Source organism: Gallinula chloropus (assembly GCF_964237585.1).
Source record: "Gallinula chloropus genome assembly, chromosome: 2".
Classification (NCBI taxonomy): Eukaryota; Metazoa; Chordata; class Aves; order Gruiformes; family Rallidae; genus Gallinula; species Gallinula chloropus.
The window spans coordinates 80,303,944-80,328,082 of NC_140086.1; the positions used below are offsets into that span (position 1 = coordinate 80,303,944).

Sequence of the window (24,139 nt, forward strand, 5' to 3'; positions counted from 1 at the left end):
TTTTGCATTTATCTGTACCTAGGACTAGGAATGCTGCCCCCCCCCCCCCCCCCAAAAAAAAAAAATAGTAACCTTTCAACAGTCAAAGATGAACAAAAGCAAACAAAAGAAGCACTCAGGAAAATTTTTCTTCCTTCGTGGAATCCTGCATATAATGCAGGACTCCTCTTTGCACCTGGATGAAATAACTGACTATTAAAAAACTTTTTTTTTTTTAAATCACAAGCTGCATATTTTGGAAAAGTACCAGGCTACCAAGCCAGCATTCAGGTTTGACATGGAGAAATTATGCAACGTTCAAAAAACTAGACAAGATATTGCATGCAAGAAATATTCACTTGGCAGAACAAAACACATGACTCCGCAGTTTTAAAGAATCATAAAAAGTTGAATATGAAAGCAACATGAATATCAGCAGACACCAAAACCTGATTTGTATCAGCAACAATGAATTGTCACTGTGAGGTATTAGTGTTTCATCACAAAGCTCACATCGTAATGTGCCACGGTGCATGAGAGTATTTCAAAGTTTTCAAACAGAAGCAAGAGAGAAGAGTTAAAGCATGTATGAGTCACTTCAGTGGCAGTTTAGAAAGCAAACTACAACATTTTAGTCACATAAAGACAGCGAATCCTCCTCTGGCACAAATATGATAGACCATGCTGGATCTGTGAGACAAGCAAAGAAGAGCTGGAGACAGGGCGGTAGACAATCTTACCACCAAGGGTGAAAATCTCAATTGCTCTGTAACTTTTTTGCCATGGGATCTTGTTAAATAGCTATAAAAGAAAAATATTTTGGTAGGGGAAAAATAAAAAGAATATATATAATACATCACCTAGCAACTTCTAAAGCTAACTGAGTATATCTCCATATTTTTCAAGACACTCTTTACATACTGTTTCCTGAAATTGCCTATGTATGTCTAAAAGATTTTGCTGATATGCTCACAGTTTGCTAAAGCAACCCATCATCACTGATGCTGCTGTCATCCAATGAAGAGGAGGATGTGAGCCAGTTTTCCACCTAATCATATAATTTATTCTTCTGTGCAATGTAAGAAAATCTCACCAGAAAGCAGTTAGTGCAATTGCAAGCCACAAGTAGATCAAAGTCCGGGTCACCAGTCCTGAATTAGACTTTACAAGCTTAGGGATGAATAACTGCAGGACTTCAAGTACATTATAATGGAAGCACAGCACATAGTCATATATTATTAATAATTTTTATTGACATTAGTCCTGTTCTTATGTCTCAGCTCAGAGCACTAATGTTCTGGATTAATATTTAGAATTGCTAGCCAAACATTTTCATACTAAATATAACTGCCTGATTCCTTCAGAGCCACAGTGTTTTTCAATGCCTATATAATCAAAGTGAAACAGATTACCAAATTATGCTCTTAACTTTTGTCATCATGTTATTATCTATTTGGTGGTTTTCTGTGTGACAACAGAGAAAGTCTCTAGTGTTCAGTATGGTAAATTTTCAATAATATTCTCTCCCCTTAAAAAGAGAACTATCTTTATTCAGTCTCACTGCAGCAAGTTGTACGACTGTTTACTAAAAAAAATACTGGATTGTCACTACTGTGACCGTTTTGGGGCCTGATGGAGCAACTGGTAATTTGTACGCTGTCACCACTTTCCAACGTGTAACAGCACATTAGCAAATCTGATACATTACAATGAAAGCAATGACATGTAAATATATATAAGGAAAGTTTAAGCTATTTCAAATTAAAACAAGTAAGGGAAAATAATGTCAGAGTGCATGCCATTTCAGAAGGCTCATGCTTGTGTATGCAGATAAACCAGTTCTCATTTAAGGAAGAGGGGGCAAAAATATAGGAACACCTCACCACAGTGTATGTTACCATTTAATTTTCCATTATAGCTCTACCAGTAGCTCTACCAGTTGGAAACAGAAACCAGACATATAACCTTGTCAAATACTAACATCAAAACTTAAAGAAAATACTCCTGCATAATATCACAGGGAACTGTACAAGGGTAAGACAGGCAAAAATGAGAAATAGCAGCAAGAAATACATCATACAAATCACAAAATCATAGGATGGCTTGGGTTGGAAGGGACCTCAAAGATCATCAAATTCCAACCTCCCTGCCATGGGCAGGGACACCCTCCGCTAGACCAGGCTGCCCAAAGCCCCAACCAACCTGGCCTTGAACACTGCCAGGGAGGGGGCAGCCACAGCTTCTCTGGGAAGCCTGTGTTGGGGCCTCACAGGGAAGAATTTTTCACTAATAGCTAATCCAAATCTACTCTCCTTCAGTTTAATGCAATTACCTCTTGTCCTATCATACTGCATACAAAGCAATCCTAAGCTTCACATGATGACAGTTCATACCCATAGACCACTGCAGACTGGACAGGATGGTTAGTTCTGAGACACGTTGCTGTCTAACTTTATCCTGGCGTGACAAGAGTGTCCATTTTCTTACCAGAGTGTCTCTAAAGTAAATACTTGTCAACCCACAGTCATTCAGCTCTTTTAACATCTGTCCTCTGTGACATGACTGCAGATTTAAGGCAAGAGGCCAACGAAACACCACACAGCTCCATAGAAAAGGCCAGGGGCAGCCAAGACTGCAAAAAAAAGAACTCAACCCCCTCCCACTGTCACACCTACCCAAAAAAAAACCCCATACAGAATGGCTCTTGGGCTAACAGAAGTGAAGAAAAACAGCAGGAGTGATGATTAACGAAGACCTGCTGCGTAACCCCTTTGTCATCAAGGGCACAGGCAGGCCTGTGATTCAGAGGAATCCCCTGAACTGGTTTGGGCGAGCGCTGCCAGAACCCTGAGCCAGAAGCACTGAGCACCCGATAACCTTCGCCTTGCCTGGAGAAGACGATAACACGTGTGACATTTTGCTGAGAGGCTGGCAGCACTACTGGGAAGCCAAATTAACTTCAGATATCTGGACTTTTGTCTCAAAGCATGCAAGACCTAAGTTTTCCTTTCCCCGTTCCTCTACTATTAATTTTCATTCAAATTCAATCAATTTTTTAAGGTGGTTATGAAAGACGTGCAGACCACCTTGTTTAGCACAGTACAATAGTAGCTGCTATCACTGTTAAAACTTCATTTTCCCTCCTTTTTCTGGGATGTCTAAACCTTTTTAAAGAAATCTTTTTATTACACTCCAGGAAACACATTTCAATAGTAGATTTTGCTGCCAGAAGACTGAAAAATTAAGCTTTCAACGCAGAAGCTACTTATTTATACACATATTTTACCTATATAAATCTGTGAAATGTACATTTTTGTCACAGCTTTTGCTGTTTCATTTAGGATCCTGATCTCCAAGATACCCATGAGAAAGCACCCTTTGCTTTGAAAGCCCTTCTCTGCTGATTGATATACAGATCATAAAATCACAGAATATCTCCAGTTAGAACGGACTCTTCCAACTCCCTGATGTTCCTACAGAGGAAAAAGAAGGGTGAAAAAATAACACTCTGCTTCTACTTTAGTCCAGTGAGGTGAGTTTCCCCTATTAAAACCCAAACAAACAAACAAATCCAAACTACTTTATCTGGGAAATATTCAGAGCAATTTAAATGTATCATGTTTCAACTATTTTTCAGGTATCCTGCGTTTCTCTCCACCTCATTTCAGTGACAGACAAAGAGAACCCAGAAGATGAATTTCCATGTGCTAAAGATATTCTTAAAAAAAAACAAACACCCCTTTAGTATGTTTTTTTTTTGCCTGATTGCTGATTGATGCAATAAATATTTTCCAATCTGGAAGGACTTTGAGCAAAGTGTTTGAAACGTTAACAAAAAATTCTGCTTGTGTCTCCTTTTCAGAACCCTATGTTTCTATCATCAGATGTTTTCAGCCAAATTCCAGCATTTTGAGACTTTGATTATAATACAAGGTATCTATCTAATCCAGCTAACAAGTTAGGAGAGAAGCTGCCAAGCTTTCCTTGGAAAATTGCCTGTTTATGGTGAAATCACAATGGAAACAGTTTTGTTCCTGTACAGCCCTAACACAAGAACTTCAGACAATAATTGTTCAGATACATTTGGAGTCTTTGCTACAAATACACAACAGTCTTAGATGCTTTTCTCTCAGTTTGTGCTCTAAGAAAACAGGTACATGCACACAGCTACAAGTCCTTAAAATATTCAGAACAATTTTTTTTTAAAAAATGAGGTGTATAAACCTCAGATATTGCTTCTCTGATTTATTATTACTCTAATCATGTGCTGAAATGCATAAAAGCAAGTTCTAAAGGTACACACTGACCTTGCAACTTCCATGGAATGTGGTGGCAGGAACAGTCAGTCTAAAATTGGGCAACAGATACTTCACGTGCCCTTCTGGGATTTCTCAGGCTTTAACATTTATATAAAATTTATTAACAACATGTGCAAATGCAGAAATAAATAGATGTATTTATTTCAGTTTTACTATGTCACTTAACCGAATAAAAAGTCAGTGCTTGAAACTCTTTTCACAAGAACAGCTATACTGGGTCAGCCAAAGGTCTATCTAGCCCCACCTTCAACAGTTGCCAAAATTGAATACCTGGGGATAACCTAAGCAACAGAATAGGAACAAGGGAAAATACGTAATGATACCTCCATAAAATACAATAAAGCTTCCAATAAGCTGCAACTCAGGGACTTTCAAAGCCAGAGGTGATGATTTTTTATTTAATAGCCTTCAATTAATTTTCTTCAAGGAACTGTCCTGTAATTTATATTTGTAATCTACATGTAGCTCTAATGTTCCCAACAATCCTTTGCCAGGGATTTCTAAAGCTTAATTACATCTTTTTATTTTTCCTCAGCCTGCTGCCTGTTGTTCTGATGCCTCCTCATTCCAGTAGCATGAGAGAGAAGGCATGTTCTTTATGGTATCTTAGAGACCTCCCTCTACTATACCTCCCCTTAATTGTTCTTTTTCTTTTTTGAGAAGTCCTATCTCATTTACTTGGTCTTTATATGGAAACAGTTCCATAAATTTGCTATACCTTGTTGCTCTACTCTGGACATTTGTATCTTTTCCTGGGAGGTTGTAATCAGAACCACACCCAGCATTCAGGATGCAGACAACAAATTTCTAAGTGTGGCATGTGACTGTGCTTACTTCTGCCTTGTATGTCTTTATTAATAATTTACATTGTCTTTATTAATAATTTACATAGATTTAGTCTGTTTATCAATTCCAGGTTTGTGACACCAACTCAGCAATCTGCAACAGTCATCTTGTCTGAAATTTTGTTGAAGAGTTATAAAGAATGTTAATACTTTAAAGTATTTTAAAATATTACTACTGCTTTAATATTGGCTATTTTTACATTCACTATGAAATTCTCTTAAGCATTACCTCACACTAGGAGCAGACCTACAGTAACATCAATGGCCACAGCTACATCAGTGATCTGTTTATGGTACCACTTATCCAACCAATTGATAAATAAAGGCTGAACTTTCAAACAATATCATTCTCCTTGTAACAAATCTAAGCTAGGAGAAGGAAGCATGTGTCATATGTTGCTGTGACCACAACATTCAGGTGTGCTTAAGAGAACTTCCATACTTTTATGCTACAGTAAAAATTTATCTCTGAAAAATTTATTAAACTGGTCTCCTGAATACGTCTGATCATCTTTTTATTCAAGGAGTGAGGAAACTTGCAGAGCATCAAAAACTTCATGAGCATATGAAGGACAAGGGGGAATGGGCTCAAGCTGCGCCAGGGCAAGTTCAGATGAGACATCAGGAAAAGTTCTTCACCAAAAGGATTGTCAGGCATCGGAACAGGCTGCCCAGGGGGGTGGTTGAGTCACCAACCCTGCATGTATTTAAAAGACAGGTAGATGAGGTGCTCAGGGATATGGCTTAGTAGAGGACAGGTATGGTTGGACTTGATCTCAAAGGTCTTTTCCAACATAGTGATTCTGTGATATGCTACTCTCTATTTTCCTCAGTGTAAAAATAAAACATGTGTAGGTTAATAAGCCTATTTCCAGTGTGATTAGACTCTGAAACATCTTGGAATATTAAAAGCAGCAATGACAACCAAGGGATGAAGTATATTTCAGTAAGTAAACATGCAGCATCTCTTCTATCAGTATGAAAAAAGAAAAAAAAGAGACTCAGGGAAGGAATATCATAATGTTTGTTTCAAAACAGCCAAGCTGTTTTATTACTCAACTGTGTGTCGAAACACCTGAAAGAATATAATATGTTACTCTGCTGATAGGCTCACATGCTCCAACAAAACTGTGTGCCAGGACATTCCTTACTAAATTAGTGGCTAATCAGATGTTGGGCTGGGAAACACACCCTCACGTGTTACAAGAACCCAGGCATCTGCAACATTAAAAAAAAGGGGGACTACGACTGTATGTTCTCATGTCCCCCGTGAATAATTTCCATCATGCGTTTGGTAATCCAATGCTCGGATTTGGCAAACCAGATGCAATCAAAGGTCAAAACCCAACTCCTATATAAACTCAACTCTGCGTACTCTGATCTTTCTATCACCCTTCTAAAGATACCAAGCAACGATGTCCTTTTTCTTCCACGGCAATAACTAGTATATATTTATAAATAACTTGTTTCACTAATCACAAGTTTCTTGTTTCTTTACTCAGGTTCTCAAATTAACCAAAGTTGCCTGCTTCCTTTTCCTTCTTATGACCCTCAAATTTTCAATATGCTTTAGAAATTGTTTAGAATTTAAAAAATTGGCAGGTGTTAACTCAATAGGCTGTTAGGAAACCTGCATGTATTTTCTCCTCATGAAAAAGAGCATTTTTACACAACTGAAAATGTTTTTTTTTCTATATTTTTGTTGCATACAGAGCGAAGCAAGGAGTATAGCACTCTAGCAATTCAATCTTCATTCTTGTTGAGATGTAAGACAGTACAGAAAACTATTTGAATAATTCAGTTTATCAGACCACACGTGACAGTACAGAAAAGCAAGCTTCCTCAGCAAAGAAAAAATACAGATTCAATGACATGGGGTTTAAGTTCTAGAAAACTTTGCATTGTCTGCAGAATGACCCAAAAGCTGCACTCAGGATGCTGAAATCAACACTTAGGGACAACTGGCCCCGGAACAGTTTCTGTACACCATGTACATACATTCTCAGAATCAGACTGATACTGATTTGTGTGGCTAGAAAAAAAAAGTTAAATCTGTGAGTGGCAACAACCGTGACAAGCGACTGCTGAAAATGCCTCTGATCAATATACCTATGGCAGGTCTGGGTATTTAATTCAGTAGCATTTTGTGTGGAAAAACCACCATTCTTCTCTTCAAAACAATAAAACAACAAAAGCAGCGTTTCTTTAGTGATAATATGACTACACAGAATATAGTTAAGCTTGCTATCTATTTTTATGGAGTTTTTAATCAAATAGGATTTGACTGGTGTTGAAGAAAAGCAATTCCAAAATGCAACAGTCCGTTTTCTTACTTAATCCTAAAAGCAGTCTATTTAAAGTAACACTGGGGGCTCCCTGAATGCTATAGTTTATAAATACCCTTTAAGATGACAAGTCAAATGACTTCAGGATTGTAAATTATCTCTCACAGTTGTTCAACTGTTAAAATGGAAAGTGGTAAGAATAGAATAAAAATACCCATGGTGAAAATGTTACATGTGCAAAGGAGTAAACATAGGGAATAGCAAACATGGCCATTTTAACATTAAATTTCCACTTAAATCTACTCTCTGCCCTTTAAAAAGGTCAGTTTTGTGAACTTCTCTCCTGATGAACAATTTGAGGTCTGTCGTTCTGTTCAAAGGTCTACACTGATCAGAAACACAGTCTTCCTCTACTCGTGGTCTGTCTGGTACTTGCTGCAACAATATTCTGCTGGTTTAGGCATAAACAGTAATTTTACACAACCTAATTATATAATTTTTAGCTTTATACACGCCAAACAAATCTCTAAGGCAGGCAAACATGCCCAGCAGCTCTGTGGCGATCGGACCGTCTGTCCCTGGACTAGGCAGTAGTTAAATTTATTGTATGGTATAACCCTACAAAGAGTTACAAACTGAATGTTTTGACTGTATGTCAGTTTTCTGTTCTCTTTAACAGGGCTTGGTACCTTGCTACTCTAAGACAGTATTATTACTTGTTAAGCAATTCAAAGATAAACCAGTATGCAGCTAAGATCTACCTGTCTAGACATTTTACTAAGTCTCCCAAAGCTCTCTGAAATTTTTAACTAGAAGATAGCTTGGTAACTCAGAGTTGCCCTAGAAAAAGGTTATTCTTTAGAAGGAACTGACGTTTTACAGTCTGCATTGTCTGCAAAGCCTTGGAATGCAGTACCTCTGCTTGAAAGTAATTAAAGATTGCACTCCAACCAGTAACCTCATTGTAGTTCCAGCATACTGATATGCAAGTCCTTCTGCACAGTCACAGCTGCAAGTTACCAGACTTTTGACATTAACTCCCACCATAAATCAGAAAATTCCAGAATACTGAATACTTGTTCAAAAGACTATTGATTAGGGATAAATATTTGGGGCAAGGAGTGACCAGCCCTTCTATTCAGAATCATCTAATTGCATCCATGCCTACACCCTTCCCTGCCTGAGCTGGGTAGGAAGCTTTTCCTCACCCTTGCAGAGGCAGCTCATAACTTGAGCTGAAGTTCAACACATGAGCTGAGGTACACTTGCCTACGAACGAACATTACTTTTTGGCTGACATTTTACACGACTATGTCCAAACATTTTAGATCCTTCAACTGAAACAATCTTTATCTTGGATACCAGGGGTCTCTGCCACTTTCCCCCACATACCCTTTATTCCAAGTTTCACTTTCTTATTGAGGAAATACCTGTCAATCACATCCTTGGACACGTTTTCTTATAACACTATTTAGGCCAGCAGCCAAAACAAGAGTATACCATTCTACACCCTGCCTCTGAAGCATGCTATTTATAATCAACACTTTGTAAATATAAACAAGTCAAAAAAAGAAACAAAGCAAGGGCTTTATACTGAAAGTGCAGTGATTCTTAGAACTGACAGCAATATACAAAGTGTGCCTGCCAGTAGCTGATGATTTCCAAGCTTTGAAAAATAAAGAGGGAAAGAAAAATAGATGCTCTGGTTAGCATGAGAAAGTTTATCTACTCAAAACTGGTCAGAATAACAACATTTTCTTACATTCAGGAGGTACCCAAATGTCAACCCTTTTAATTCATTTGAAACTCTCTGTACAACAAAGAAAGGTTGTTTGCTTCAAGAGGGGGCCCTGAAGACACAGAAAAAGTGATCTGAGATTAAATGTACCAGCACAATTTCTCTGCAGTGTTTCAGACATAGCTTTCCTATAGTGATGCTCACAGGCTTAAGAAATCAACCCATGAAGATGGGATAGATGAATACTTTAAGAGAAGCTTAAACACACAACACACATGAGAGTATGTTTTGTTTTCCCTGTAATTAGACTTGCAAAGCTTTATCTCTGATGCTGATAATATTGCTGTATCAGTGAAAAACATGAAAATATTAAGAAGTGAAGGGCACCTCCCAACTCCCTTGCTTAAAGCTGGGAAAACTTGGTGAACAGCAGGAAGCTGTGCTGTACAAACCACCGACTTCAAATCCAGCACCTGCCACACTTGTGCTTCTCTAAGATGGAAAAGTAATCGAAGCACTTGCTATGGAGATAGTGCAAAGCTGAGAAAGAGAGAAGTGGCATGGGACAGCTCCAGAGTAACAATAACCATTTCGGTCACTTCCCCTCTCTCAATCTCTGGTTCGTTTCTCTGCTCACCTTCTCCATTCTCTGTATTCATCACGTTCCTTTCAACGTCCATCAGCTTCCAGGAGCTGGTTTTTTTTTAGTGCTGGAAACAAGCTGAGCTAAAAACAACAAAACACCTGCAATTCTACATATCTTATACTTAAAGTTCAGTTAATACTGCGATCAAATGAAACATTTTATCATTACAATAAACATAGCAATAAAAAAGAGAGATGTGAGTCAGCCTAGATGATGGCAGGCAGCAGCAGGGAGCACTGTGTTTTCCCTAGTGATGATAATATGGGTATTAAGTGACATGCCAGTGAGCATGACACAGAGCTACCAGAACTGGGTCAGCTCAGAATTAGCAGTTCTTAGGTTGTTCACAGTGTACAAATCCACCTGGCTGTGCTCAGCCACCTCAGACACCAGAACTGCATTTTGACACAGCAGATCCAGAAGCAAAACTCTCAGGAATAATAATAGCTCCCTGCTTCAAAAAATCAAGCAAGGGACAGAACTGGCTTTGCTGTATGTTTAAAACTACTGAAGATAAACTGCCTTATGTTTAAATAAAAAAATGAAGAACAAAGGCTGTATATCCATCCTCCCATCATTATGGAGCTAGCATTTTTTAACTGTGTGTGACAGTTCTTTTTTACCAGTGAGTAACAAAGGAAATCAATTACTGAGTCACATTTACACAGGATGCTGCATACCCTGCAGTTTGCAAAGACTGCACTTGTGGCAGGTATTTATTTCACACATTTAATCACTGATGCAGTGACTTCACTTAAATTAAAATATTTCAAACCTGTTTTTTTTCAGCATATTAAAAATATACAACTCACTGTGCTGGTGGTCAGATGACCTTTTTTCCAACATGGAGGCAAATGGGCAAAATCAGAATAATTTTGGTAGGAAAAGACCTTTAAGATCACTAAGTCGCAACATTAATGCTAGGTATAAGGACTTTTAGAAGCCTCCACATGAAATCTCTTGCAGCTGTTCCATGAAATTACTCTGACTAAACCAAGGAATAACATTTGTTTATCCCTGAGAAGATACAAATAGACCACTAAAAAAAAAAAAAACCTTTCAAACAATATGCTTAGAAATGATTACTGAAATCTCTTGTCTGTGAGAGATTAGCAAGACCAAGAAACACCTGTCGAATCAGACTACTGTGAGGTGTTCTTCTGTATCATGAAATTTTAATTAAATTTTTGTATTAAAATATTCTTTTTATCAGAGGAAGAAAAAAGAAATCCCAGAGGTAAAAAATGACAATCTTCTGAATGACTCCCTAGTATCTCAATGCTGCAAAACTAAAACATACAATCATAGAATCATATACAGAATTCTTTCAGAGGTCTCTAAATAGAATAAAAAGTTGAAAATTATTCTTGGTAATTTTGACTAGAACAAGCCAATGGGTTATAGGGAGAGAGAAGATTATGAAGAGTAATACATTTCTCAAGGAATTATTGTTTATGAAGTTAAAACTAGAAAAAAATACTATATAAAAATAATATATAAGCAATTTCAAGTCAATTGATTTCACTTGGACAGTGACCAAACTACTAACAGCCAAGAAGCTGCATAAGCAAATGAGGATTATTCAGTGTCCAAACAAGTACAAAAGAAGGCATATTTCTTAAAAAAAAAGTACATAGCCCATCCTACAGAAAAGATGGAAGCAAACACCTCAAGTGTTGCAATGCTTTTGAAAATTTCCTATATGTCCCTTAAAAACAAACTGTAAAAATATGGCTTATATGCAATACCCCTAGGATAACCTTCACGTTAAATTGAATAGCCATGCAGAAGGGCAGGCACTAGACGTGTCTTGTTATATGAGATCGATACATCCTCAGCGTTTTCATTCAGATGAGTGAGTGGTAATACCCTGGAAGGAGAGGCAGGCACTGTAGAGGATACAGTATCAGGGTTCAAAGGGGAGCTCAAAGCAGGAAATGGCATGAAACAATCAACCAGCCAAACTCATCAGGGAAATACTGTATTTGACAAGCCAAATGGGAAACAACTTACTGAACAAGCAGTATAATGAAAAAGGAGAATGGTCCCAACAAGATGTGATGTAAGCTACTTAGAGTTACTTGCAGTAGTCTTTGGAAAGAATAAATCTCTGCCTGGTTTGCTTTTAGAAAGGCATTTAGGATAGAACAGCACAATTATTCTGGTAAAGCCTTGGTTTGGGCCTAGAACATGCTAGGAGCAATACAGATACTTAAATGTGAACGATAAAAATTTGTGAAAATTTAACTCAAGTCAGAAAATATTAAATTGGGTTAATGGAACATATCCTTGTTAAAAAAGTTAAAGCAGCCCCAGTAAAATTCTGTTGGTCTTTTGTTTCTGCCCTTACTTCCTCAGAAGTTACTCTCTCCTTGCAGCCACAATAATGTTTACCTTCTATTTTTAACTAATCTGGACAGAAGGCAAACAAGGTTTACAGAAAGAGGTATGCAATATTTGTTTGGTAATAGTAAAGAAGGTGGACAATTCCAACATACTCTCCTAGTCTCTTTCATGCACCCTCTATAATAAAGGGTGAGTTGAGCTCCTGGATACAAGAGGGGAAAATGTCTTGCAATGGTTCAGGTGGAATCACATTCTAACAGGGAACCACAGACAGTTGGCCTGACCTCAAAAGTTTGCCAGCCTCTCAATGTGAGAAGAAATCGCTTATATGCAGCACACATTATTTCTGGCAAATAGAAGGGGAAAAAAACCAAGTAAAACAAACCAACTATTTCTACCAATGAGATAGGTAACACCTGCTTCATTTTGTCTCCCCTTGAACAAAAAAGAATCAACCATCCATACACCAGGGATAATTGTAGGAAAATGTATTAAATGGTCTTCAGACTTTAAGTGTGACACTTTTGCCAAACTTAAAACCTTTCTATGAAAATATTTTTTCTTATAACAAAGTGAACCCATGAAATTTTACCAGAATGATGATTTTATCAATTATCAAATACAAAAATAAACCCTGAAGAACACAGTACTTGAGAAGTGAGCTAACAATTTGGAAATACCTATCCAGAAAGCAGGAATAAAGCCACCCAATATGAAAAGAAAAGAAAAAAGGTCAAGAAGTTTGTGCAATGTAAACAATTCTTTCTGCGATCTGCAGGATGCTGGAAGATTTATGTTATGCACCTTTGTGATTTGGGAAGAAAACCTACCATGGGTATTATTGTAGCTAGTTGAGCTGTGACAATGCATTATAGAAAACACAGGATAATTACAATCTGGTATTTGAACAGTACAGTGGCTACTGAGTAAATAAAATATAGGTTTAAACTGCAAATAAAACTCAATTTCCTTTTGCTAAGACTAGTTCCACAAGTATGCATCCACTTCCTGCAGGACTTCAACCACTTTTTTTACATTAGGAACATCTGGGAGAATCGTATTTTTAAGCAGAATTATTTGAGGTCTGTTACTCAGCTATATATATATATTCCAGCACAAACTCATATGAAACAGCAAACACTACAAAATACCAGGAGTGGAGGTTTTGGAGTACACCAGACACTTTCAGATTATATTGAAACACCCGAAGAAGGAAATATTCGCATTCTGAAGCCTATTTTCATCTATTTGTCTATTAGACTATATTCTGCCCTCTGCCCTCCTGTAGGTCCACAGGAAGTGTTTTCTTCAGATTTCAGGCAGTTGTGCAGAGCCAGATGAAGAATAGATCTCACCTGGATGACCAAACCAGGACTAAGGGGCTGAGCAACAGAAACTGATACTGATGGTCCTGTTTCGGTACTGACTGGCCCACATGACTGGCCTTGGCTTGCATCAGCTTTGCTCCTACCTACAACATCAAGGAAATGGATTAACAAGCATAAAGCAGAAATGCTTCCGTTACAACCTTGATCCTGTTTAGATTTCCTAACAGAAAGGCCTCTCATTTCCTAATCCGCTCATCTGCAAAGGGATTTCTTTGCTACACCCTCAAGGACAAAACTTCCTTTTTAGACATGATTAAGCAGCACATCCTCAAGGTGTCAAGAGCAAACTGAATGCACAATCAGAGACTGTGTGTATTGCCAGAGATTCCTCTCAGAGAAACTGCTTGCATACGCAAAGAGACAGAGGTAAACCTAGTCCCTGTGCTTGTTTGTTGAGCCCTGCAGTGGTCACTGCTGTGGAATGGTATTCCAGCACGTTGCTGCAAGAGTTGGCTTCTTATTGTAACCACAGGCACCAGTCAATGACATCTTTAAGACAGACAGGCATTCAGAGCAACAGAGAATAATGACACAAGAGTTGTAAATGCTTTTACTCATCTCACCACCCTAGGCTTACAGTGGATGCTCATGGGAAACAAAAAGCCACCATTAAGGTGCAATGTACCTGACCAGCCTACAGACATCTCATTTGGGCCAAGATGAATCATGCTTTCTGTCTCACAAAGGATTCCAACTCTCCATTGATCCCAAACTAAGACCAGGCAGGGTATATCAGAAATCCTGGGGCAAATGACTTGCAGATTGTCTTAAGCCAACGCAGCAGGCAGAGCATATGCAAATCAGAGGTATGTAAAGCCTCAGACAAAACAAATGAAGCATGGTAATTAGATGAAAGGGGGGAAACTGTCTCATTTCTCTTTAGTGATAACATAAAGCGTTTTTTTCCACAGCTGTCAGTGACATATTAGGAAGAATTTTGCACAAGTGCATTATGGAGCTATGATTGGAATCAAAAGATTGTTGTTGTTCTATGAAATAATCCAATAACCACACGTGCCAAATCTGTCAAGCTCTGGATGCTGCTAGTACAGAATACTGTAATTAAGAGTGCACTGACCACTGCAATGCATACAAATGTCTATGAGCTGGGCTGATACAAGTGTGGATTTCTGTAGCTCAAAAGACAAATTTTCCTGGAAAATTATGACCTGAATTTGAAGCTCTCACAACAAGGACTTGGCACCCGCTGGCCCAATAATGGATATATTTCCCTACCAAGCAGTAACAGTCTTTCCCCAGGAAGCAGGTAGCAACTTTGATGGCTCTGGGGATCCACAGATTATCACCACAATAAACTCTCAAAAAAGGAATCTCTGCAAGAGGGTCTGGAGGAGGGGGATGACAAGAAGCAGAAGTCCTGGGCTTGGACAATAACCTCTCTGTATCTGTTGGCAATCCCCTGTCAGTGAAAGATACTATCTTAGAAGTATTTCAGTTGGCTAACTACTGAGAGCTTTGAGACAGCTTCAATGCTAGCTCACAGTTTTCAACATCAAGTCCTAAATTGCTTCAATAAAGACAGCAGCCAGTTAAAAGCTGCAAGCAAAAAATGTTTTTTTCTTCTTACAGAAATCTGTCTTGGTCCTACTGGGACTAGAAGAGAAGATGCAAGTCTACCCAGGAGAAAAAGCCCCCTCAGGGAAGAAAGAGACTTCCTTTCAAAATACAGGGCCAAGAGAACACTTTCAGGACCTTTTTTCATGGCCTAAATTATAAACAAAACATTCAATTCAAAATTGCATCAGGTACCGCACAGCTTCTACAGTCTGTGTGGCTGATATAGTTATCAGTGCAATAGGGAGCTTCATGCTATCATTGGCCAGGCAAGTCTCTTCCTAGAAGTCAGTAGTTTTATAATTTGTTTAAGGACATGATAAAGCATAGAGAACTAGTTATGCAGATCTAGATTTCACAGCATTAACTCCTGTTGTTCAGGCTTATTCAGTCACTCTCTGGTGGCATTTTAAGGACTGTTGCTTCTCTTCTCAGGCTACCAGGTTTTTTTGGGTTGTTTTTCTTTTTTTTGGGAGGATAATTTTGAATGAATATTAATTTCACCTCCTTAAGTGTGACCACTCAAGAAGTGAAGGTTTGCCACAATTCCTGTGTATATTCTAATACATATGTAGCAATGGCTAGAGAAGCACCAGGTTTCACAGAAATTTTGCTAGGATGGGAAGAAATAAAACAGCTTTATAAAGTAAAAAGAAGTGATTTAACAGGTGATGTTTCCCAGTGCTCCTTTAACAGCTGTTATCCAGGTTAAAAAAGGGAAAGATATCAGCAGAGAGGTTCCTTGGAAACAGAAGCTGATTCAGAAACAGAATGTACTTCAAGAGTATGCTTCACTGAAAAAAACTTTAGGACGAGTTCTCACCTAGCTTCCACTCTAAAATTTTCAACTTAATATAGAGCTAAATGACTCCACTATAAATAAAAGCACAGGTCTTCTTACATAGACATATTTTAAATAGGAGCTAATGAGCATTCACTGTTTGAGTTTGGACAGTGAAAAAGAGGAGAGGCTACTCTTGCTTTTATGTGTCAGCAGTCAACTTTTATGAGTCAACAAAACACAGGGAAGACCAAAAGGAAGCGCAGCAAGTTAACTACTGTAACTGAAGAACTCCAGTCTCTGATGCTTGGAGCATAAGGGCAGCTGCAGGCATGCACAAAGCACACACATTTAATAAAATACAGGTTTCAGAACAGCCATAATCAGTTGTTCCCCATCCACAAGCTTCACGAAAACAACAGCACACAAAGCATACCATTTCACTACTTAAATCATCATAAAACTGTTCCACCATTTATGAAACCACACAGTGTGATAGCAAAAGAGCAGTATTAATTAGAAAAAACAAGAACTACCTTAACAGAAAGGTAAGGCAGGAAATGCAGGAGTCCCTTCAGATCATGTTACTTTCTGACAATACCCATTTTGATACACTAATCAGCGTGTGGCAGCACTGTGGGGCACTAGAAATGGGCTTTTTTGCAGTTAAACCACTAACATCGCTCTTGGCACAGCTTTGGCACATGCTGACTGGCACTTTCCCAAACAACCCAAGGTAGTTTCTGAGCTGGCACAGACCAGGAATCCCTTCCAGGGACGTTCTGTGCAGACCCTAGGGCAGTTAAATGCCACAGACACAGTTGGTAGTGCTGTGGGGCCACAATGCCAGTGAATGGTCGTGAACAATCTCAGTTTATCAGAACAAGCATTGCCTCTCTTTCAAAGTACCACAGATCTATTTTATTTTTCTCTGCATGCTATTTAAGAGCCTGTGATTCTCTGCTGAGTAGTGTTCTTTGTAAACAGACAGTATGGGGATGCACTTGGCACAGTCTGCTCATGTAAGATAACATGAGAACAGTCTTTCATATCAAATCTTGAGTAAAACCAAAAGTAATCATGCACCCACCCTCAACATCTTAATGCACTTCTTCCAATTTCAATCCAATCAACAGGCAGATTTATATATTAGCATTCAGAAAAAGAGGAAAAAAACCACCAAACCACAAATGTGCACCCACAGAGCTAACAAATGTAAAGTCTTTATATGAACTTATAAAAGGTCTGAGTGAAAGCTAGGGTGCCACAATTGAAATTTCATTTCTGTTAAATCACCTCTCAAGGCCGCCTTAACACCAGAGGACTGTGAAGTGTCTAAAGCAACATCTATTTTTAGAGAGGGTATGCAAGAGCCAGAGAACTGCAAACCAGTGAAGACTCATCTCTGTTGTATGCAAACTGTCAGGAAATCTAATAAAGGACGTGCATGTTGTCCTACAGCACCATTTTGTAAAGGGCATCACATCACAAGCTGCCTGTGCTCTCAAAGAGTCAACCAGCTTGTAAAGGAACACTGATATCCATAAAAATTCACCTGGATTCCTGAGAAGGCTTTCAACAAGGTCTCTCAACAAATGCCCTTACAGAGACTAGGCAGTCATGGGGTATGACAGGAATTATTCTGGTGAAGATGGAAACCAACTGCAAGAAATCATTGAACTTGTAACCAAGTATTAAGTGATTTGCTTGTCAAAAGGCAGATGAAATGTGAAAAGATGTACATGGGAAAAAAACAAATCTCAAAAGTAACATGGGCTTTAAGGTGACCTTTACTAATCAGGAACGTAACCTTGAAATTATTTTATATCTATGAAAACCTCTCTTGACCTCTGAATCAATGTTATTAAAAATCATCAAGCATTGAGACTTATTTTGAAAAGAAGAGAGGGTATTTTTTATGATGATGTAGTCTTACGCCAATGTGTAGTCCAAGGTCTCCTGAGTGTCGAACACTATTTCTAATTCTGCCCCTGCCCCATGACAAAAAGAATATGAAAAATGGGAAGAAAAGTGCAAAAAAGTGTAATGAAGATATGAAAACTACAGAGAACTTCTACTTTAGGAACGACTAACTAGTCATGGACTGAACAGGACAGGATAGAGGTTTATCATGTCGCAGCTTGCTGGAGAATATTAATAGAGAGTGACTGCTCACTATTTCTTCCAACACAAGAAAAGTAGAAGGGGATTGAGAAACTATTATACAGCAGTAAACACACACAAGGCTGTGTTCACAAAACACAGTTCAAGATGTGGATACCTGTGCTACAGAATGGTGTGAGCATCAGAAGTTAGTAAGAACGAAACCAATGAGACAAACTGATGGAAGGTCCACCTACAGCAACAGTTCAGGGATAAGGGAAGTTTAAAAAAAACAGAAAAAAACCCTCCAACTACTTCTGGTACCTAGAGGCCCTTTAACTGGAAACTGCTGGAGGCTGGGAAGGTACACCAGGAGAAGCTCGTTGCAAGCTTGCCTTACTTGCCACTACCCAAGTCCATGTTTCTCCTGTCTGGTCACCTTCAGAGACCAGATGCTGGGTGACACAGGTGTATGAACTGACCTTGTCAGTTCTTACCACTGCACATTATTTTACACAGTGACACAGAATGTTTGTACTATGTTACCCAACAGAACAGGCTATAGTGAGCTTATCAAATTCTCATTTCCACTCTCTCTGTTGGGCTTCCCACAGAATGGTGAGTCACTTCCAAGATTCTGGGCACCTGAAAACCTGAACCCAAGATATGTGATACATTATTTATAGTCTTTTCATAAAGATCAACTGTTCTGGTTTTGGGATGCGATGAACTGGGGAAAGAGAGAAAAAATATCTTGGACTGAAGAATTATTTTTCATGGAAGCAAAGGGTAGTTAAAAACCTGTGTTCCCTTCCATTCCACAAGCAGTGTGACTTTCTTTGCCCTTCTCCTCCCTGATGTAAAGACAGCTAAATCCACATGTCAAAATGCAAAAATGTAGTAATTTTTCTGTAAGTTTCTCTCACAAGGAACAGGGTGAAAGAACAAAACACAAGTCACACTATTTGCCACAGCACTGGCTTCCCTATCAAATCTTTGAAGTGTTGCCAGTCTCCACAAGTACACTGAGTAGCACTAGCTGTGGTAAAGGAACCATTTTATGCTGCTCAGTTCATGAACTGGCCTGTCATCCGTTCTACACAGCTCCCTTTCAGGTTTGTAAGAAAGCCTGAAGACAGTTCATACCTTTAGGAGTTTAGGACTGCACACCCGAACTGCTTCCCGTAACCTCCACCCTACTGATATCTACCTCCAGGCAGAAACCAAAACCCTCCATCCTCCCTTTTCAAATCTGCATTAGTCTTTCTTCAGTGTCAGGGTGCAATCCAGTAGCATACTAACAGGTATTTGAAATAGAGCAGTTGTTTTCAAATGATGTCAGGTATACAGTAATCCCTGGTGGTCTGTTTAGAAGAATAATGTCTTATACTTTTATTCTGAAAATGGATTGTTTGTAAACGATTCAGAGACATTGTTTATACTGCAAAAAAATAAATCAATGACATACTCTACACTAATAACATGATACAAACATTTACTTGTGAACTGAGCCAGCCCAATAGTAAGTTGAGAGACTTCACAATTACCAATTTCTATTCCTATGGTTATCAGCTGATACTTGAAATTATAATGGTCAATCCCAGCAAGCTTGCCAACTTCTAGACAGCACTGACATAATGATGTTCTGAAAGAAAGTCACCTCCTTAACCAACACAGTATTTTTCCCTAGTAGTCAACTAATAACTTTCCTTAAAAAAATGCTAGAACTAATAATTTTCCCTAATAACACACACAGAGCATGACAATCCCACTGTAAGACAAATAATTTCTGATGGTATTTCCACTGTATATTTTAATATAACTCAAATCAGAAAAAAATACACTTTCTACAAAGTTATTAAAATTAAGACTGATGGAAAAGCAGTCAAACTTAGAAAAGATGCTATGATCAAAATAATTCCATTTTATTTTAAGTAGAAAGAAAATTGACTATTTTTTAATCCCAGGCTATTATAAAATAAGATATTAAATAGCTAATATATTAAAAATAATGTACCTACTTGCCAGTGATGGTCCTCCAAAGCTGCGCACCTGCAATTTTTGGAGCACAGGATGAAACACAATACATTAAACCAGAATCATTTTTTTTTCCTTTATTGCTAAGGAATGTTCAAATTTGGGGCAAAATGACTAAGGAAGTATTTGTTAACAGTAAAAACAGGAAGGGTATATTAAGAGTAAAAAAATCAGTATCTTTTATTGCTAAATTTTCACATGGAAGCAGGAGATACACAACATAACTTATGCTTTACATCTAGAAACTGGCACTTTCATGACATTCCGTAGGAATCTGTAATAGTCTTGCCATCTAGTGGCTGGTTGGGAATGTGAAGTAGCTACGCTCAAGTCTTACACTGGGAATAACTTCTTTTCTCCTTTTTGGAGTGGCACTTCATTGACTTCAAGTCACTGCCACAAGGTTTCTACAGTATTACTTAGGAACCTGATTGTTCTTGCAGTCAGTGTACAATGCCATCTAAGGAACAGTAAAGTCTAAGTATAGTAAAATAGTAATTCAGTAAACTGGGAAACACAGGTCTACCCAGCTTCATCTCTATGATGAATGTTCACAAGTTCACATAGAAAAGGGAGTCAAACACAAATTAAGGTGGGATAGTATCCTTACTCACTTAGCTTGGTGAATATCAACACATGTTGGATTTGGTCAACACAAAAATACTAGTAATTACAGCTAAGAGCGTATTTACATAAATCACCACCTTCCAATTAGTAAGGTATTCAACATTAGCAGCAATTTATAAAATGCAGAGCCTATAAATCAAATTTGCTAAGCATTTTAAGTTGGCCTCTAAACTTGCAATAATCAGAAAGGAAAGAGAACAGCAGTGAAGACTCCAGAGAGAGTAATTATAATGAACCATGCTTGAAAAAAGGTTGTGAGTAACATGGTACCACATGAAAGAGAAATACTGCTTCTCTGACACCTATTTCCTACTTTTGTGCTATGCTGGGATTCATCATCAAAGAAAAGGCAAAATAAGACACTTTAAAAAAATAATCTCCATGACAATGAAAGTGACAGACAGATGACCATCATTTTGCCAAAGAATTTTCAAGAGGGTAATGAAACATGGAACAGGAATTAAAAAACCCCAAGAAAACCATCAAAAAACGCCAAAACAAACACAATTCCAGCCAACTGAAAATCCCTTGGTTGTATACACAGAGGAAATTAGACAGTACATAAAGCATGGAAAAAAATACCGCTTTTGATTTCAGCTGTGCTAAAATAGGTGATTTCTCACTCTGCAAAATTGAACACTTGATATTTGGTATCTGAAAGTTTCCAACAATGATGTGATTAACATCAGAAGAAGCAAGTATGTTTTGGAAAACTCTGTATTTTAGAAAATAATGTATTTTCAGACTAGCAGCTAAGAAATAACAATGATTTTTCACTGATACCAATTATAATCATACTAAACAAAATCACCTAATGCCCCTTCTATAAAATATAGTACAATGTTATTGAAATGGTTATAGATTATCATAGATATATTATTTCTCTCTGAATTTAGCTAATACTTCTACTGATCATAATATCCAAGGAGATTAAGTAATGAACTACAAGCTTTGAACTGCAGGTGTTTAAGGAAGGAAGTCAATCAATATACTGCCTTACCTTTTATCCTTGAGAATACCAAATCCTTTATTATCTGAAGAACTAGCACTCCAAGTATTATGAGAGAAGTCAGATGATACACTCTCCAAGGGGTCAGTGCAACAAACCTAGGAAGTCAAGAAGAAATAAGCACTGAATACTTTTAAAGGTATTGGAAGTATATAAAATCTCACAGCTGCTATTAGTACTGAAAATGAAGAGAAAAATAAAATAGGTCGATGTTAAGTTAATTGAATTTAATTTTTCCCCACAGCCTTTTCACAGGATGCAAACACCGAGAGCTCCGAGCATGACAACCTCATTTGAAGATGCAGCGTTAAACATACATTGAATTCGTAGCAGATTTCTGTCCCCACTTTGATCTAAGCACAGAGGAAGTGCAGGAAACAAAATATTTTAATTATTGCATAGGACACACTGCTTTCAAAATACATTCTTATTAACAGAAATTGTCTTGGCATAACAACTTTAATTTTTTATTCATGTACAAAAAAGGTTAGATTTTTTTTTGTTGTTTCCTATACAACAAGATTTTTATACAAATGAATCTGTCAAATGCAAAGATGAGGTAAAACTACCATTCGTGGTGGTATACTCAAACTCCATGATGAGCTTTTGTGAATTTTGTTTTTCATTACATAAAAATTTTAGAACATGTCAAGTAAGCAGACCTACACTCAGAACACATGACTTACAATCTCGTGCACTGCTGACTTTTCTATCCAGGTGTTTCTGGATATTAGCTATTCTGGTTTACTGACGTGTATCTTAACTCACACAAAAAATACTGGAAGCATAAAGGAATTAAAATTCAATTAAACTTGAAAAAAAAACTGAAGTACTTCAATAGCTTGTTTCAAGTACCCTAGGCCAGAGATCTGAATAAAGATAATGAGCACATTAATATCTTTTTCAAGGTAAAAGCAAAATGAACTGACTTTAAAAAAAAAGGCTGAGGTTAGCCAAAACCGGGAACACATCACTTGTCCAAGGCAGTGGATCCAATGAGAATGCCAACAGAAACAAAAGCATACGAAGCCAGAAGGTTTCCAAGAAACCTCTGAAATTAAAAAACAGGGCAACTGGCAACCCAATGAGTTGCTGCTGTAGTTTTCTGCGAGAGAGGGAAGAGAAAAGGTGTGGCAAGCACTGCCACTGAAGGAAGCCGAGAGACACTCTTGAGCACATCTTGGTTGTTAGAAAGAAAGTTGACCTGCAGGTGTTTCTAACAACCTCATGGCACACTGCTGTTTTGGAAAACTGTTCCAGTATTTCTTGCAGTTCTCAAGGTTCTCAAGATACAGGATTGTATATTAAAAAAAAAAAAAAAAAAAGAATTGTATAAAAAGGAAGCCCATGCCACTATGTTTCACATTAAACACAAGCTCACAATGCCCCATCACCCTGAGCTGACCAGGTTATGATTTCCAATTGATCAGGTAAACTTGTGGGAAGTTTTTTCTGAATATGAAAGGTTTCTATATACATGCAGAGTTTGAATTATGAGACTGTGAAAAAAATAAAATAGTACAAAATCAGTAGCTCTGTAAACTCTCAGACAGCTCAAGAAAGGCAGCAGAGATGTTTAGAAAACAATGATTACAAAGCACACTCTTTCAAATGTTCCCATGCGTAGCTCATCAAATAAAAACTCCTAACAGCCTTGCATTGCACTGACCCATTATGTTTTTGTGGTGAATCTTCGTTATTAAACAGCCTTGATTCTGTGTAAGGATCAAGCTTAACTGCACTGAAAACTTTTCTTAACCTACCTATTTAGCTCATTGATAACGGAGGAGTAGATGCGACACTGTAGAGAAAAATCTGAAGATTTTTTGCACACAACTTGTAGGCACATCAGAAGTTTGTAAAAAAAATAAGACCTTTAACTTATATGGGGTTAATAACACGCCTATTCTATAGGTTCTTTGTGGTGCTTGTGCATTAATATTTTATAGTATGTCCCAATTTAGTAGCTGTCATTGTCCTGTCCCCAGTGGTTTAAAGAAATACATCAATACTGATATGTATGTGTGTGAAAGGCAAGATCAGATTGTTACTAAGAAGGTTTAGCCTGTCTTTTAGAGTATCACAGAACACATTTGACCTACTTTATGCTCACAACTCAACCATACTACTCCTAGTTTCACTGCAATCACAGCTGACACCTGCTGTTAAGAACAATTGCACTGATGCAGATGAGGATTAGCAAACAAGGATTAACAAGGTAGCATCCTCTCTGCAGGATGCTTCCAAGTCATGTCATTCTACCTTTGCAATACTGCAGTCTTTCTGCTCCATAGCTTTTTGGGGGGTAAAAAACCCCTGTAGTCTAGTTGGAGCAGCTAATGCAGAAGACAAAGAAGAGCTCTTCACTTATTTGAAGAACTCTGAATTGTTCTGACTGGACTTCCCATGCCTTAACACTATTAGCTGCCACACTTGGTCCTCCCCTGCTTCAGTACTGTTG

At 37.9% G+C, this 24,139-nt stretch overlaps 1 protein-coding gene across 1 annotated transcript in view; it reads right to left on the bottom strand.

Annotated features, from left to right (window-relative positions):
* RETREG1 (reticulophagy regulator 1) overlaps positions 1-24,139 on the bottom strand; it is a gene marked incomplete at its 5' end in the record, with an annotated part of 72,200 nt that overhangs the window by 33,250 nt on the left and 14,811 nt on the right. The window contains 2 exons of the mRNA XM_084260529.1: positions 20,027-20,057; positions 21,670-21,776. Of these exons, the coding sequence (XP_084116655.1) occupies positions 20,027-20,057; positions 21,670-21,776 (138 nt within the window). The remainder of the gene's footprint in view (positions 1-20,026; positions 20,058-21,669; positions 21,777-24,139) is intronic.